The 16,859-nt window shown below is 35.8% G+C and overlaps 1 protein-coding gene across 3 annotated transcripts in view; it reads right to left on the bottom strand.

The window, feature by feature from the left end:
- FAM185A (family with sequence similarity 185 member A) overlaps positions 1–16,859 on the bottom strand; it is a 90,168-nt gene that overhangs the window by 50,145 nt on the left and 23,164 nt on the right. For all 3 annotated transcript variants that reach the window (XR_006210778.1, XM_042965053.1, XM_007083963.2), the window contains exon 5: positions 859–900. Coding sequence is in view for 2 of the 3 variants with exons in the window: in XM_042965053.1 (XP_042820987.1) it covers positions 859–900 (42 nt within the window). In the remaining variant the exon portion in view is untranslated. The remainder of the gene's footprint in view (positions 1–858; positions 901–16,859) is intronic.

The raw sequence follows: 16,859 nt of genomic DNA on the forward strand, positions 1-16,859 counted from the left end.
CACCACTCTTATGCCTTTGCCTATAGGTAAGCAGGTGCTCCTTGGGAGAGAGAAAAACTCTATCTAAACTATCTGGAAAGCTGAACTTTTCTCCCACAGGCACAGCATCACATGTAGTGAAGAGGTCTTAAGTACCATTAGCCACTATTAGTTCTGGCCTGGGATTGGAACAATAATTAAAATGACAATTATTTATTGAATTTTTACCATATGTCAGACACCATGCTAAAGTACTTTATATATATGATCTCACTTCTTACAATAACCCTCTACAATAGGTACTTATTATAATTTCTATTTTTTTCAGATGTGCAAATTGAAGCACAGAGAAGTTAGGTAATTAGCCCATGTATAGGAAGTGGTGAAATCAGGAGCACCTGGGTGAATCAGTCAGTTAAGTGTCCCGACTTTTGATTTTGCTCAGGTCATGATCTCATAGTTTCACGAATTCAAGCCCTATAGGGCTCTGCACTGGCAATGCAGAGCTTGCTTGGGATTCTCTCTCCCCCTCTCTCTCTCTCTCTCTCTCTCTCTCTCTGCCCTTCACCCACTCTCCCTGTCTCTGTCTCCCTCAAATAAATAAATAAACTTTAAAAAAAGAAAGTGGTGAAATCAGAATTCTAACTTTATTCTTATTGATACCAAATCTATAATTATATAATATATACAGGATGATGAGTCAATGAATTTTCAGAAACAATTTTACATATTCATACATTGGGTCTGCCTATATTTGACTTGCATATCAGAAACATATCAGATTCATGAGCTAAACTTCAGATTTTATTTATAAAATATCACAAATATAACTATTTTTAAAAGCATGCAAAATTTACCAACTAGCAGCTTAGCACATACCTACTGTGATGTTGCCCATGTTGCTGTGTAATGTTATATTGCCTGTAAAAGAGAGAGAAAAAAAGACAATTTTATATATTAGGGAAAGTCTAAAAATGAACTATTATAATATATGGTTTTCTATAACATGGTTGGATATTCACAATATTATTTAATAACACTGTTATTGTTGTTGGCAATTCTTCTCAGTAGTACAAATCTAATAAGAGAATTAGCTTAAACTCTGAAATAACTAGCTTTAGTCATCTATACAAACTCTCTTCCAATATTCCACCTTAATGTTCTCTAGCATAACTACAAAACAAACCACCATACTCTCTGGGAAACGTGGATGAAAAATAATGATACTTCTATAATCCATAAATGAAAAAGTTGCTTAAACGTACTATGTATTTTTAACATAAACATTGCTGTATTTATCAGACCACTCAAAGCCAAGTTTTAAGCCAACTAAAATAACACTGAAATAATCTGTGGAAAAAAGTTATTACTGTTATTTTTCAGGCCGTGATGCCATGTCTGTTAGATTAAAGTAGTTTCTGTGCCAAGAGTCAAAGAGTTTAGGGCAGGAATAATGAACACATTGAAGTATGACTAACAAAGAAAAAGGTTTCAGAAGTCTTTTGATGAAAACATATTTTCCAGGAAAAGTATAGGATACTGGAACTGCTCTTCCCAGCCCCCTTTCCCCCAATACCAAAATTCATAGGATTTTTCTTCATATGTGTGTTTATAGACTTATTCCTAGACCCATACGATCTATGTTTACTGTACTGAAAATGTAATCAAGGTTACCTCTTCTGTCATAATTCCAAAACTACTAAAAGAGTAAAGGAATAAATTTTATCTCACAAATAATCTAGGGTAAATGAACTCATTTATTTAATTTCTTACATCCTGTAAATACCGACATGTATCACCAGCACCTGAGAAAAAGCAAACAAATCACTTGATTCATTTGTCAACAGTCAGATGTATTTTGATTGCAAAAATCAAAGAGTCTTATATTCCTTCATGTGAGGATATGAACAAGGAGTACATTTGTGTAGAAATAAAACTTGGTTTGTGTGGAGAAATTAAGCTCCTAAAATTATTTTCAAGTCTCAGTAAGTTACAAAGTTATAAAGATCCTTTTAAATGTGTTATGTAAATATTATTTCATCGGTGTGTTCTAGACACTCTCTTCCAATTTTCAAACCCAGTAAATGCAGATTCACCATCACATGCAAACAGTGGCCAAAGATCATATAGCTTCTAAGGTGGCTTTCAAAGATCCCTGACTCCTGGTATTCAAGCCCTGATATAATCTCTTCCCTTCATGCATAGGTCGGACCTAATAATTTAACACAGAAAATAAGGCAAAAGTGATGGGATGTTGTTTCCAAGATTAGGTTACAAAGAGATTCTGGTTTCTGTCTTGGTAGCCCTTTTCTGCTCTGATGGAAGCCATCAGCCAACTGCCCAAGACGCACACTAGGAAGGAATCAATAGAGGCCTCTAATGAACAGGATCTGAACTCAAATCCTGCCAGCAACCACGAGTGAGCTAGGAAGCAGACTGTCCCTTAGTGGAACCTTTAAATGACCCCACAGCCCCAACTGACAGCTTCATAACAACATCGTAAGAGGTCTTGAGGCAGAGGATCCAGTTAAGCCACACCAAGATTCCTGACTCATCCAAATGTAAGATAATAAGTGTTTGTTGCTTTCAGCTGCTAAGTTTTGAGGTAATTTGTTACACAGGAAGAGGTAACTAGTACAGATGTTGAAAGCTAAAAGAGGGGTGCTGCCATAATAAATACTTAAAAATGTAGGAGTAGCTTTGCAACTTGGCAGTGAAGCAGAGGCTGGAAGGATTTTCAAAAGCATGTTAGAGAAAGCCTAAATTGCCTTGAACAGACTGTTAGTAGAAAGCTGAGTATGCTTTCCACAAGGACTCAGATGAAGTGAGGAAAATGTATTTAGAAATTGGAAGAAGGAGGGGCGCCTGGGTGGCTCAGTCGGTTAAGCGTCCGGCTTCAGCTCAGGTCATGATCCCAACAGTCTGTGGGTTCGAGCCCCACGTCAGGCTCTGTGCTGACAGCTCAGAGCCTGGAGCCTGCTTCAGATTCTGTATCTCCCTCTCTTTCTGCCCCTCCCTGACTCATCTCTGTCTCTATCTCTCTCAAAAATAAATAAACATTAAAAAAATTTTTTTTAAATAAAAAAAAAGAAATTGGAAGAAGGAGCATCCTTGATAAGTAGTTGTAGAAACTTAGCAATACCATCATCTTCAGTAATGTGCATGCAAAGTAAGAAATGTGCCTTAATGAACTGAGGGATTTAACTAAGATTTCTAAGCAGGTTAAAGTATTGTAAGTGCTACTTTTTTTTTTTTCACTTACTGTAAAATGCAAGAGAAGAAAGATTAATCTAAAGGAAGGACTGTTAAACAAACAAAACCAGGACACAAATAGTTTTGAAAATTCTTAGCCACTCCAAACCATAAGAGACTCTTAACTATAGAGAACAAAACTAAGGGTTGCTGGAGGGGAGGTGGGTGGGGATGGGCTAGATGGGTGATGGGCATTAAGAAGGGCACTTGTGATGAGCACTGGATGTTATATGTAAGTGACAAATCACTAAATTCTACTCCTGAAACCAATACTACACTATACATTAACTAACTTGAATTTAAATAAAATCTTGGAAGAATAACAATTCAAAAAAGAAAAAAAGGAAAAAGAAAATTCTCAGCCCCCCGAGATGACAAAAGATGTTAAAGGTGGGAATAGCTTTCAAACAAAGTTTGAATCCAAGAGCATTGGCAGAACATGGCCTCAAAATGAAGCTGAGAGGTGACTGCAAAGACCACAGAAAGATCAACAGTGGTACCTTATAATAATAATAATAATCAATTATACAAACAATCCTTTAAAAAGATTAAAAGTATGTTTCACAGATCCTCTCAATCAACAGTCAATACTTCAGAAAGCTTGAGTGCATTTTACCTCAGTATCTCTGCGGAAGCCCACATTTTGAAGAAGATTCTTGGATGTGGCTTTTATCTAATGAGTAAACCCCAATGTGATTCACAGGAGGCTGACAAAATTTTTGAGAGAATAATAACAGCAAGCACACCGCTAAACTGAACTGAAAGGAACAATGACAGTACAAGGTAAAAAGAGACCACTGGACCCCCAAAATTCTGTCAGGCAGCCGACTGAGAAAATCACTCACATGCAAACATACTTCATGAAAAAGGAAGGATGACTCAGAGGAAGGAGCAAAAGCACAGAGGGCAAAGCATGAAATGCTAAATAATTACTCCCAGGCCTTGAGATATAAATCAAGGAAACTCCAATATTTGCCCACCCAAATTTTAAAATCACTATGGAGCAGTGACCTCTTTATGCCTCTCATTTTCCTCCTCTTGAACAGTAAGGTCTATACCAATTATCTTATACCTGTCCCATGATTGTATGTTGGGTGTGCAGGTAGGTTGTGGGGGAGGGGTGGTAAAGTGGGGGGGGGTGGCTAGATAACATCTCTTTAGTTCACAGGTCTTCAGATTCAGAGAAACTGTTCTTGATGAGTTGTACTTAAGCAACTACACCTGAGGAGTCTCATCAGGTGATGAGACTGATTTTGATGTAGAGATTCTGGACTCTGATGCGGTGCATAATGGGATGAAACTTTTAGGAAACTTGGAAGAAAGGAGGTGTATTTTGCATGTGAGAGGGACATTTGGGGGAGGGGCTGGAAGACAGACTGGCCATCCAAAGCCTTACAGGATATCTGGGAAGATATACACATGAAAAATTAAAAATCAGTATTTATTAATAATTATAAGTGACAGTCCTAAGTTAACAATATGTATTAGGTGCCACGGCCACTCAGAGGAAAGAGACTAAAATGACCAGGCACAGACAACGAGAATGGTCATATTGGAGATATAACTAGAGCTGAGATTTTAAACATGGATAAACTTGAATATTCTGAGGAGGAAAATTTTTCTTGGAAGAAGAATAACATAAGCAAAGGTAAAAAAAAGTAGAACTACACATGCTATGTTGAAATCATGCAAATCAGTTAAGCACAAGCAATTAGGCAAGTCTATGAGGACGGAGATCATGTCTTTCTTATTTAGCATTATATCCTGAAAGGTTACTACAGTGCCCACTACATAGTAAACATTATCATTTTTTAAACAAATGTTCAAATTAAGTTTGGAAAAACATGTGAAGAGCAATCTGTAGAAGAGCCATAGAGTGCTAGTCTTCTACTGACTTTATCCTAAATTGATGAAGTCAGTGAAGAATTTCAAGATGGATAACAATAAGAAAACCATGCTTTAGGGAGACTAACCTAGTGTGAGACAGTGAAGACATTCACTCAGAATTCTCTTTATTGCTTCCACCTCCTGAACACTTCAAACATAAGATAAAGTAGACCACTGATTTTTCTGATTATAACTGTTAGTAAAGAACTGTAATAGTTTTATAGTCAGTCCTTTAGCAAGCGAGTCCAGTTGCCCACTCAGGAAGGCAAAAGAGCTTTATTATCTTACACTAGTCTTCAATTAAAGCTATAAAAATTTGCTATTTTTTTTAACATTTATTTATTTTTGAGAGAGAGAGAGAGAGAGAGCGAGAGAGAGAGAGAGATTGTGTGAGCAGGTTGGGGCAGAGAGAAAGGGAGACACAGAAACCGAAGCAGGCTCCAGGTTCTGAGCTGTCAGCACAGAGCCCAACATGGGGCTCGAACTCACGAACCGTGAGATCATGACCTGGGCTGAAGTCAGACGTTCAACCAACTGAGCCACCCCGGTGCCCCCCAAAATTTGCTATTTTTTAATGAAAATATGTTCTTTCTCAAAAAGCCTATCATTAGCGCTTATCATGAAAGTAAAGTGACCTCAAAGAAAGTTATGGTTCTTACAGCCATAAAACAGAAGTTTTAGATCAATTAAAGAATGAAGGACTAGTTCATATTATAGTGGGACCTTAGAGTCTCAGACTACATCTTTCTTGAATGTTAAAGAGTTCTGTGCAATAAAAGCATAGTGGAAGGAAAAAACTATGGAAATAAGGAATATTTGTAAATATAAAGAATATTTCAAAATATCTTTGTCAATGCTAAGGATTTTAAGTTTATTTTTATTTATTTTGAGAGAGAGAAAAAGAGAGCAAGTGGGGGAGGGGCAGAAAGAGAGGGAGAGAGAGAATCCCAAGCAGGCTCAGTGCTGTTAGCACAGAGCCCAATGCGGGGCTTGAACTCACGAACCGTGAGACCATAACCTAAGTTGAAGTCATGAGTCGGATGCTTAACTGACTGAGCTACCCAGGTGCCCCATGTCAATACTAAAGGATTTTTAAAGCAATAAATAAAAAATGTATTTTTAACTCATATCAAAATATTTAGGAAACTCTACCTTAAACAGAAATATTCCAAAGTCATGAGAATATACAAAATGGACCTTTTACCTCAAATACTTTGTGGAATTAGGTAGAATATTTAAAAGGTGATAACTAAGTGGGCATCACTAGCACAGTTTTCTATATTTTGGTTCCACCTATTTCATCTCCAACCACTAAAAACAATAAACAAATCAACTACTTTAGAGGGGTGGATCTATGTAAAAGGCTTCTTTGTAATAAAGGAGACACCATATGGTTTGTACTATGTGTGTGTATTCTTCTTTCAAGTTATGTTAACTTCTCCACAAACCCCAGTGTTTGAGAAAATATATTGCTTTTTTCAGCCAGTAATTCTTCATTCTAGTATGGTCAGAAGGAAAAATAAACTATCAATTAGAGAGAAACATTAGTTTATTTTTCTTCACTAAAATAAATGTGATTATGGTTTAAAAAGCACATATCCTCAGTTTCCCAAGGGAATTTTACTTTTTTTTTTTGAGAGAGCACATGCATGCAAGTTGGAAAGGGACAGAGGGAGACGGAGAGAGAATCTTAAGCAGGTTCCATACCCAGCATGGAGCCTGATGCGGGCTCAATCCTACAATGTGAGACTGTGACCTGAGCCAAAATCAAGAATCAGATGCTTAAACAACTAAGCCAGCCAGGCCAAACATTTAAAGAATAGTTAATACTTACTCTTCTTAAACTGTTCAAAAAAATAGAAATGGAAGGAAAACTTCCAAACTCATTCTATGAGGCCAGCATTACCTTGATTCCAAAACCAAAGACCCCACAAAAAGGAGAATTATAAGCCAATATCCCTGATGAATATGGATGCAAAAATTCTCAACAAGATACCAGTAAATTAAATCCAACAGTACTTTTGAAGATTACTCACCACGATCAAGTGGGGTTTATTCCTGGGCTGCAAAGGCAGTTTAATATTTGCAAATTAAGCAATGTGATACACTAAATTAATACAAGAAAGGATAAGAACTGTATGATCCTCTCAATAGATGCACAAAAAGTATTTGACAAAGTACAGCATCCATTCTTGATAAAAACCATCAACAAAGTGAGCATAGAAGGAACTTGCCTTAACATCATAAAGGCCATAATATGAAAGACCCACAGCTAATATCATACTCAATGAGGAAAAACTGACAGCTTTTCCTCTACAGTCAGGAACAAGACATTCTCATCATTATTTAATGTAGTACTGGAATGTACTAGCCTCAGCAATCAGACAAAAAAGAAATAAGTGATCCCAATTGGCAAGGAAGACATCAAACCTTCATTATTCACAGGTGACATGATACTCTGTGTAGAAAACCTAAAACACTCCACCAAAAAATTGTTAGAACTAATACATGAATTCATTAAAAGTTGCAAGACACAAAATCAACATACAGAAATCTGTTACATTTCGATACACCAATAATGAAGCAGCAGAAAGAGAAATCAAGGAATGGATCCCATTTACAACTGCACCAAAAACCACAGGATACCTAGGAATTAACCTAACCAAAGAGGTAAAAGATCTGTACTCTGAAAATTAAAGAACACTTACAAAAGAACTTGAAGAGGACACAAAGAAATGAAAAATCATTCCATGCTCATGGATTGGAAGAACAAATATTGTTAAAATGTCTATACTACCCAAAGCAATCTACACATTTAATGCAATCCCTATCAAAATAACCACCAGCACTTTTCATAGAGTTAGAACAAATAATCTTAAAATTTGTTTGGAACCACAAAAGACCCTGAATAGCTCAAGGCATCCTGAAAAAGGAAAACAAAGCTGGAGGCATCACAATTCCGGAGTCCAAGTTATATTACAAAGCTGTAGTCATCAAGACAGTATGGTAATGGCACAAAAACAGACACATATATCAGTGGAACAGTATAGAAAGTCCAGAAATGGACCGACAACTATATGGTTAACTAATCTTCAACAAAGCAAGAAAGAACATCCAATGGAAAAAAGACAGTCTCTTCAACAAATAGTGTTGGAAAAACTGGACAGCAATATGCAGAAGAATGAAAGTGGACTACTTTCTTACACCATACACAAAAATAAATTCAAAATGGATGAAAGACCTTAAATGTGAGAAAGGGAACCATCAAAATCCTAGAGGAGGGGCGCCCGTGTAGAGTATATTACGCTAAGCAAAATAAGTCAGTCAGAGAAAGACAAATCACATATAATTTCACTGATATGTGGAATTTAAGACACAAAACAGATGAACATAGGGGAAGTAAGAAAAAAAAGAGGGAGACAAACCTTAAGAGACTCTTAACTATTGAGAACAAACAGGGTTAGTGGAGAAGAGGTGGGCAAAGTATGGGCTAAATGGGTGATGGGTACTGAGGAGGGCACTTGTGATGAGCCCTGGGTGTTATATGTAAGTGATAAATCACTAAATTCTACCCCTGAAACCAGTATTCCATTATATGTGAACTAACTAGAATTTAAATAAAAACTTGAAACAAAAAATAAAATAAAATAAAATAAAATAAATAAAAAGCACATAACATCAATAATCCAAACGGAGCAAGCAAATATCCTTAAAGGTTAAATTCTTTTTGTATTTTCAGGAGGTGGGGGGAGGGTGAGAAGTAAGGGAGGCACTTCCTATTTGCAAGCCACAGTTCTAAACGCTAAGAATATAGAGATGAATAAAACATGATCCTTTCTATTGAGGAATTTATAATTAGGCAAGAATGTACAGATCAATGGAAGGCCAGAGATGAAGAGCAGATGTTTTCAATGAGTACTGAAAAATTACTAAAAGTCAATGAGGTAAAGAAAGGTGGGAAAAGCATTTGAAGACTATCAACAGAATGATCAGTAGGTCTAAGACTCTAATCAAGGACTCAGAAATATAAAACAGGTAAGAATATATTCAGATAAGTAACAGATTATATAATTCCGGAAGGCACAGGGTCCAAACAGAAAGTTAGGCCAATCATCCAGGCAATCGGAAAGGTTTGAATAAGAGAATGCCATGTTGAATGTGTATTTCTAATAAACAACCATAGGCTACAGTAAGGAGGATGGAGTTGATGAAAGAAAGACTGGAAGCCAAGGTATTGCTGAGTGGAGGCAAGAGATGACAAGAGTCTGAAATAGAACAGTAGAAATTAGAAAGAGATGAGACAGAATGAGGAAATATTTAGCTAATAAAACCCACCTAAATTTGGTGATTAATTAGATGATTGGGAGGTGAGAGAGGAATCTAGGATTACTTCAATCTTTCTAGCTTGGGGAGTTTGGTACATGGTAATATCAGAAACTGAAAATAGAAATAAAGGAGGAAAAACACATTATGGACAAGGTTTGTCAGGGGGAGGGGAAAATAAGAAAAAAAAAGTTAGAAATGCTGAATTTGAGATGCCTGTAAAGATCCAATTAGCTATATCTACCAAGCAGATGGATGTATAAGTCAGAAGTCAGGGCTAGAGATACAGATTTGAATTACCAGAATACAAGAGTAGTTAAGACTCAAAAGCATGTAAGATGCCCAAGGAAAAGAAAGAAGCAAAACAACAATAAAACAGGATGAAATCTTGGAGAATACCAAGGGAATGGGAAAAGGAGGAGCTCATAGAAGTTTGAGAAAGATCAATTATAAATATAAGACATGAAAAAGACTGCCAGTGCCCACTAATATTTGTGGCTTTTCTCCTGCCTTAGAACACTGCTAAACTCTCAATCTCAGCCTCTTGCAGTTCGATAAAGTCATTTAAAATATTCTGGCTAGGGAGAAAAGATGAAACAAAACAAAAAAGACCAAAAGACTAGAAAGTACCAGAGAACAGCACCAGAAACTCTGGCAACACAATGGCAATAAGTTCCTATCTTTCAGTACTCACTCTAAATGTCAATGGACTAAATGCTCCAATAAAAAGACATAGGGTAACAGAAAGGATAAGAAAACAATATACACCTAATTGATGTTTACAAGAGAACCATTTTAGACCTAAAGACACCTTCAGATTGAAAGTAAGGGGATGGAGAACCATCTATGATGGTAATGGTTGCCAAAAGAAAGCCAGAGTAGCCATACTTATATCAGACAATCTAGATTTTAAAATAAAGACTGTAACAAGAGATGACGAAGGGCATTATTACATAATTAATGGGTCTATCCACCAAGAAGATCTAGCAATTGTACACACTTATGCCCCCAACATGAAATTACCCAAATATATAAATCAATTATACACAAACATAAAGAAACTTATTGGTAATAATACCATAATAGTAGGGGATTTCAACACCTCACTTACAGCAATGGACAAATCATCTAAACAGAGTATCAACAAGGAAACAATGGCTTTGAATGACACACTGGATCAGATGGACCTAATTGATACATTCAGAACATTTCATCCTAAAACAGTGGAATATACATTCTTCTTGAGTATACACAGAACATTCTCCAGAATAGATTTGTGTGCTGGGACACAAATCAGCCCTCAACAAGTACAAAAAGATTGAGATCATACCGTGCATATCTTCAAACCACAACGCCATGAAACTCGAAATCAACTACAAGAAAAAATTTGGAAAGACAGCAAATATTTGAAGACTAAATAACATCCTACTAAAGAATGAATGGGTTAACCAAGAAGTTAAAGAGAAAATTAAAAAGTTCACGGAAGCCCGTTTAAATAACACCACAGCCCAAAACCTCTAGGATGCAGCAAAGGCAGTCATAGGAAGGAAGTATATAGTAATCCAGGCCTTTCTAAAGAAGAAAGGTCTCAGATACACAACCTAACCTTACACCTTAAAAGAACTGGAAAAAGAACACAAAATAAAACCCCAAACCAGCAGAAGATAGGAAATAATAAAGATTAGAGCAGAAATCAATGCTATTTAAATTTAAAAAAAAAACAATAAATCAAATTGATGAAACCAGGAGCTGGTTCTTTGAAAGAATTAACAAAATCGATAAGCCCCTAGCCAGTTTGATCAAAAAGAAAAAAGAAAGGACCCACTAAATAAAATCAAGAATTAAAGAGGAGAGATCACAACCAACACTACAGAAATACAAACAAAAATAAGAGAATATTATGAGCAATTATATGCCAATAAGTTGGCCAATTTGGAAGAAATGGACAAATTCCTAGAAACATATTAACTACCAAAACTGAAACAGGAAGAAAGAGAAAATTTGAAGAGACCCATAACCAGTAAAGAAATTGAGTTATTAATAAAAAATTTCCCCAAAAAACAAAAGTCCAGGGTTGGATGACTTTCCAGGGGAATTCTACCAAACATTTAAAGAAGAGTTAACACCTACTCTTGTGAAGCTGTTCCAAAAAATAGAAGTGGAAGGAAAACTTCCAAACTCATTCTATGAGGCCATCATTACCTTGATTCCAAAACCATACAAAGACTGCACTAAAAAGGAGAACTACAGACCAGTTTCTCTGATGAACATGGATGTAAAAATTCTCAACGAGATACTAGCCAACTGGATTAAACAATACGTTAAAAGAATTATTCGCCACAATCAAGTAGGCTTAATACCTGGGATTCAAGTCTGGTTCAATATCCACAAATCCATCAATGTGACACATCAATAATAAAAGAAAAGATAAGAACCACATGATCCTCTCAATAGATGCAGAGAAAGCATTTGACAAAACATGGCATCCTTTCTTGATAAAAACTCTCAAGAAAGTAGGGATAGAAAGATCACACCTCAAAAGCATAAAAGCCATAAAGAAGAGACCTACTGCTAATATCATCCCCAACGGGGGAAAACTGAAAGCTTTCTCCCTAAGGTTAGGAACATGATAGGGATGTCCACTCTCGCCACTGTTATTCAACATAATACTGGAAGTCCTAGCATCAGCAATCAGACAACACAAAGGAATAAAAGGCATCCAAATCAGCAAGGAGGAAGTCAAACTTTCACTCTTCACAGACGACAAGATACTCTACATGGAAAACCCAATAGATTCCACCAAAAAACTGCTAGAAGTGATCCATGAATTCAGCAAAGTGGCAGGATTTAAAATCAATGCACAGAAATTCATTGCATTTCTATACACCAATAATAAAGCAACAGAAAGAGGAATGAAGGAATCAATCCCATTTACAGTTGTACCAAAAACCATAAAATACCTAGGAATAAACCTAACGAAAGAGGTGAAAAATCTATACACTGAAAACTACAGAAAGCTTATGAAAGAAATTGAAGAGAACACACACAAAAAAGGAAAAACATTCCATACTAATGGATTAGAAGAACAAATATTGTTAAACAATCCTAAAATTTGTATGGAACCAGAAAAAAAACCGAATTGCCAAAGCAATCCTGAAAAAGAAAACCAAAGCTGGAGGCATCACAATCCTGGACTTCAAGATATATTACAAAGATGTGATCATCAGGACAGTATGGCACTGGCAGAAAAATAGACACTTAGATCAATGGAACAAAATAGAGAACCTAGAAATGGACCCACAAACATATGGCCAACTAATCTTTGACAAAGCAGGAAAGAATATCCAATGGAATAAAGACAGTCTCTTCAGCAAATGGTGCTGGGAAAACTGGACAGCAACATGCAGAAGAATGAACCTGGACCACTTGCTTACACCATACAGAAAAATAAACTCAAAATGGATGAAAGACTTAAAACATAAGACAGGAAGCCATCAAATCCTAGAGGAGAAAGCAGGCAAAAACCTCTGACCTCACCTGTAGCAACTTCTTACTCAACACATTTCCAGAGGAAACGGAAACAAAAGCAAAAATGAACTATTGGAACCTCATCAAGATAAAAAGCTTCTGCACAGTGAAGGGAACAATCAGCAAAACTAAAAGGTAACCGACAGAATGGGAGAAGATAACTGCAAATGACATGTCAGATAAAGGGTTAGTATCTAAAATCTATAAAGAACTTATCAAACTCCACATCTTAAAAACAAAAAAATCCAGTGAAGAAATGGGCAAAAGACATGAACAGACACTTCTCCAAAGAAGTCATCCATATGGCTAACACGCACATGAAAAAATGTTCAACATTACTGATCATCAGGGAAATACAAACGAAAACCACAATGAGATACCACCTCACACCATTCAGAATGACTAAAATTAACAACCCAGGCAACAACAGATGTTGGCGAGGATGTGAAGAAAGGGGAACTCTTTTGCACTGCTGGTGGGAATGCAAACTGGTGGAGCCACTCTGGAAAACAGTATGGAAGTTCCTCAAAAATTTAAAAAAAAAACTACCCTATGGCCCAGCAATTGCACTACTAGGTATTTATCCAAAGAATACAGGTGTGCTGTTTCAAAGGGACACATGCACCCCAATGTTTACAGCAGTGCTATCAATAGCCAAGGTATGGAAAGAGCCCAAATGTCCATCGACAGATGAAGGGATAAAGAAGATGCTGTGTACACACACACACACACACACACAATGGAGTATTACTCGGCAATCAAAAAAAAAAAATGAAATCTTGCCATTTACAACAACATGGATGGAAATAGAGGGTGTTATGCTAAGCAAAATTAGAGAAAGACAAATATGATATGACTTCACTCGTATGTGGAATTTGGGATGGAAAACAAATGAACGTAGGTGAAGGGAAGCAGGAAAAATATAAAAACAGGGAGGGGGACAAAACATAAGAAACTCTTAAATATAGAGAACAAACAGGGTTGCTGGAGGGGTTGTGGGTGGGGAGAAGGCTAAATGGGCAAGGAGCATTAAGGAAGACACTTGTTGGGATGAGCACTGGGTGTTAATACATAGGGGATGAATCACTGGATTCTACTCCTGAAATCATTATTGCAGCTAAGTTGGATATAAATTAAACAACAAAAGTAAATAATAAAAATAAATTAATTAAATAAAATGAAATATTCTGGCTAAAAACATATGGCAGAAGCAATATATATATTTTAGGTTTGGTTTCTGAAATTTTTTGCATGAACCTCTAATCTCTCTTCCTTTCGTGGAAGCTTGGAAACCACACACTGAAGATGGCAGCATCACTTTTACAGAGAGAGTCAAGTCCATCTAAGGAACTGAGTCCAAATACAGCATGTATCACATTGTCTAAATCCCCCCCCAAAATTTATGCTGTCTGTACCACAAAGCAAGCAATTCCTTTCTAGTATTTATATTAAAAAGTTTTAAGTGTCCAGAGTCAACATTAACATAACATTGTCATATGTCAAAATGAAAATCAAACCAAAACTTTACAAAAGACTTTAAATAATAAATCCTAGAATTTAAACAAAGCATGTTCATGAACTTCATGAAAAGTTCTATTTTATCCAATAAAAGCTTTTCTTTTGAAATTCTGTATTGTTTTTGTCTTTCTAAATTCACAAGACAGATTAATAAATTCACCAGTGACTAAAAATCATTTCTTAAAGCAAATTCGGACATTTCTTTATGAAATTCTGAGTGATATCAAAGTTACCAACTGTGCTTGTATAGCTAATGGAACTTTTACTTCTGGGAGTTTCTAAAATCCAAAGTAGTTGAGTAGAGAGAAAATTAGAGAACTAATGCTCAGTAATTTATTGATCTATGTATATTCCCAAAGAACCTAAAATAAGACCTTAAATTACATGGGGAAGCTAAATATTTAAAGTATACTTTTACTCATTGATAACTTATTCCAAGTAATAACATAAGTTAAATATAAAATGCTAAAACAATTGTCATGAGTTTGTCTACATATTTATTTTATTTTTAGTGTTCGTTTATTTATTGAGAGAGAGAGAGAGAGAGAGAGAGAGAGAGAGAGAGAGACCAAGAGCAGGGGAGGGGCAGAGAGACAGGGAGAGAGAGAATCTCAAGCAGGCTCTGTGCAGAGCACAGAGCCCAACACAGGGCTTAATCTCACCAACTGTGTGATCATGACCTGAGCTGAAATTAAGAGTCAGACATCTAACCAACTGAACCACTCAGGTGCCCTGAGTATGCCTACATATTAAACTCTCATTAATTGTTTAAATTATGTTATAAATAAAAACCAACCCCAGCAAACCATTTCAAGGAAGCTTCTGTTTCTCTTTAGAGTCAGGAGATTATATATATTTATATTTTAAAAACATATTTAGTAGAATACTAAATATAAAAATATGTTTATATCTTATACATACATGTAGAGGACTTTTTAAAATAATAAACATTCAAATAGCAGAATATAATAAAACATAATTCACATAGTATCTAATGTTTTTGATAATTTAGAAGGAAATCAAGAGAGTAAACTGTCCCAAAATTTTATACCTAAGTACAAACTATCCAACTACTTATTCTCCTAGATTGCTAGTGCCAAGAGAGTAGGGAATATTTGTTGAATCAACGAATAAACTAGTTTCTTTTATATTAGAAGACATACATACCTAATATATATGATTCAACCAACCTTACAAATAGTGAATATCATTAGTCAATTAGCTTACTCATTTTCTTATCTAGAATATATAGTTAACTATACTTAATAATTCCATTTGGAAAACCATTAGGATAGATTTTTCTTCTTCTCTACATCTAGGAGTCAATTTGCAAGGCCAGAAAAGACATATTACTGCTTGCAATATCCCTTTTCTCATTACTGGGCATCCTCTAAGTACTTAACACTGTGTTGGGTATTGGTTTGCCATCAGGTTATATGAACAAACAGAAAATATATACAAGAAATAAGTTTCATGCTCTCTCTTCCTTTATGGAAGCCTTAGAAACTATACACTGAAGAGAGCACTTTTATGGAATAAACTGAATTCCTAAATATCTCCATGAGACTAAGTTGAACCAAAACATTGTACAGAACATCCACATTTTTTCCAGATGTCTTAAGGCATCACAAATGTCACTGAAACTGGAGTTTACGATATAGAACATAGCTGAAACAGTCCATCTGTGTGGTAGTGCTGTTTGTCTAGAGGAAACATCTCCAGAGCATGCCAGGAATCCCTCAGGGCAATGATGGCATTTGGGTTCACCATGGCTATTACACAGATTTGTTTGAACACTGTTTACAAATATCTCCTAGAAGGTCAAGAAACCTGGATTAAATCCTTGCTCTTCCATTAATTAACTTGTAATGGAGAGAAAATAATTAGACATTTCTAAGTTTTGTTTTCATTTGTAAACAGCCAAATGTCCATTAAGTGAAAGGCGCTGGTCCACTTTGGCACTCAATACATGTTTCTTTTCAATTTGCTTTCAAACCATCCACCCACCCACTGACACCAAGACCTCCAAACTAATATTTCTTGGTAAATCTATCAAAAAAGACAACTATACAGCTACTGACATTGTATTTGTGGTAAAAATGGCTTTTTTATAACATCTGTATGTTGGGTTGCTAAAAATCTACTAAAAAAAAAAAAATCAGTTTAAGCCTTGTTAAAGGAAAAGGAAGCCAAACTAAATAAATCCTAGATAGGCAGGTCTTAGAATGTATCCCAAATTTGTTTTCTGTAAGCCAGACATTTAGAAGTAGCAACACATTTTCCCATAAAAACAAGTTTTAAGATTCCCAAGCCAGCTTGTTTAAATATAGCCAAAATATAATTTGTGTTATATGACCATCCCCACTGAGAAG

The sequence above is a fragment of the Panthera tigris genome, chromosome A2 (genome assembly GCF_018350195.1).
Source record: "Panthera tigris isolate Pti1 chromosome A2, P.tigris_Pti1_mat1.1, whole genome shotgun sequence".
In the NCBI taxonomy this organism is placed as follows: Eukaryota; Metazoa; Chordata; class Mammalia; order Carnivora; family Felidae; genus Panthera; species Panthera tigris.